Genomic DNA, 863 nt, shown 5'->3' on the forward strand with positions numbered 1-863 from the left:
GCAAGGGCCAATACGCACGAACGAATGCACGCATATCGTAAAGCCAGTTTTGCGCTTTACTTTGCAGTTTAGCGATTAAAATTCAACATAACATACAATTATTCCAATATTTCATTCGACTGAAATGAAGATGCGATGAAGGATATTGCAATTTTGCATCGATAGAGTGACGAGATTGTCTGTTCTGTCATCTAGCCACCTTTGGCAACGAGCGAGTATGAAGAGCTTGTGTGCTAGTGGTGGCAGCTTCAGTGTATGTGTGTGTGTGGTGGGGTGGTGTGTGCGCTAGTATATCCTGTGGTCAAAAACTTTTATCAATGTGGAAGCTTATATGGCGTGGTATTCTAGTATGTCGGGCATACTGCCGAGATTAGTCCTGGTGGCTTTTGTGCTGACAGGTAAGTCATGTTGCTTTAAGGCGTTTTAGGGTATGCTCTCTCTCTCTCTCTCTCTCTCTCTCTCTCTCTCAAGTCGAATGAATCTAAAGGGAGACTTTATATCATGTGGAGAAGAGATCTTTCCCACTTGAACAACATGGTACACCCCCAACTCTACCTCCTCTCCTCCACCTCTTACTCACTCCTGCGCTGTTGCTGCTGCTGCTGTTCCTCCTCCTGCTGTTGCTGCTGCTGCCGCTGCCCCGAACATCACCACCACCTCCACCGCTTTTTGCCTCCCTGCTCAAAAATGGCCGCTGTGCTAGAACTCTTCTCCGTGTTTTGTGTTTCATTCAACCCTGTCAGAATCGGGAAATCCTACAGATTCTAGCAGCAGTATTCTAGACTCCTAGAGCCGGTGGATGTTGTAGCAGGAGGTGTCATCTGCCTCCACAATCACAGCTGAGGTGCCTCCTAAAGGATATT

At 47.0% G+C, this 863-nt stretch overlaps 1 protein-coding gene across 5 annotated transcripts in view; it reads left to right on the forward strand.

Moving 5' to 3' along the window:
* Positions 1-247: 247 nt before the first annotated feature.
* The window catches only part of LOC135210925 (protogenin B-like), a 677,376-nt gene continuing 676,760 nt past the window's right edge, over positions 248-863 (forward strand). For 4 of the 5 annotated variants that reach the window (XM_064243892.1, XM_064243894.1, XM_064243893.1 and 1 more), the window contains exon 1: positions 248-398. In XM_064243892.1, the coding sequence (XP_064099962.1) occupies positions 332-398 (67 nt within the window). In that variant the 5' untranslated portion in view covers positions 248-331. The remainder of the gene's footprint in view (positions 399-863) is intronic. The other variant, XM_064243896.1, reaches the window with a different exon arrangement.

The sequence above is a fragment of the Macrobrachium nipponense genome, chromosome 4, assembly GCF_015104395.2.
Source record: "Macrobrachium nipponense isolate FS-2020 chromosome 4, ASM1510439v2, whole genome shotgun sequence".
NCBI lineage: Eukaryota > Metazoa > Arthropoda > Malacostraca > Decapoda > Palaemonidae > Macrobrachium > Macrobrachium nipponense.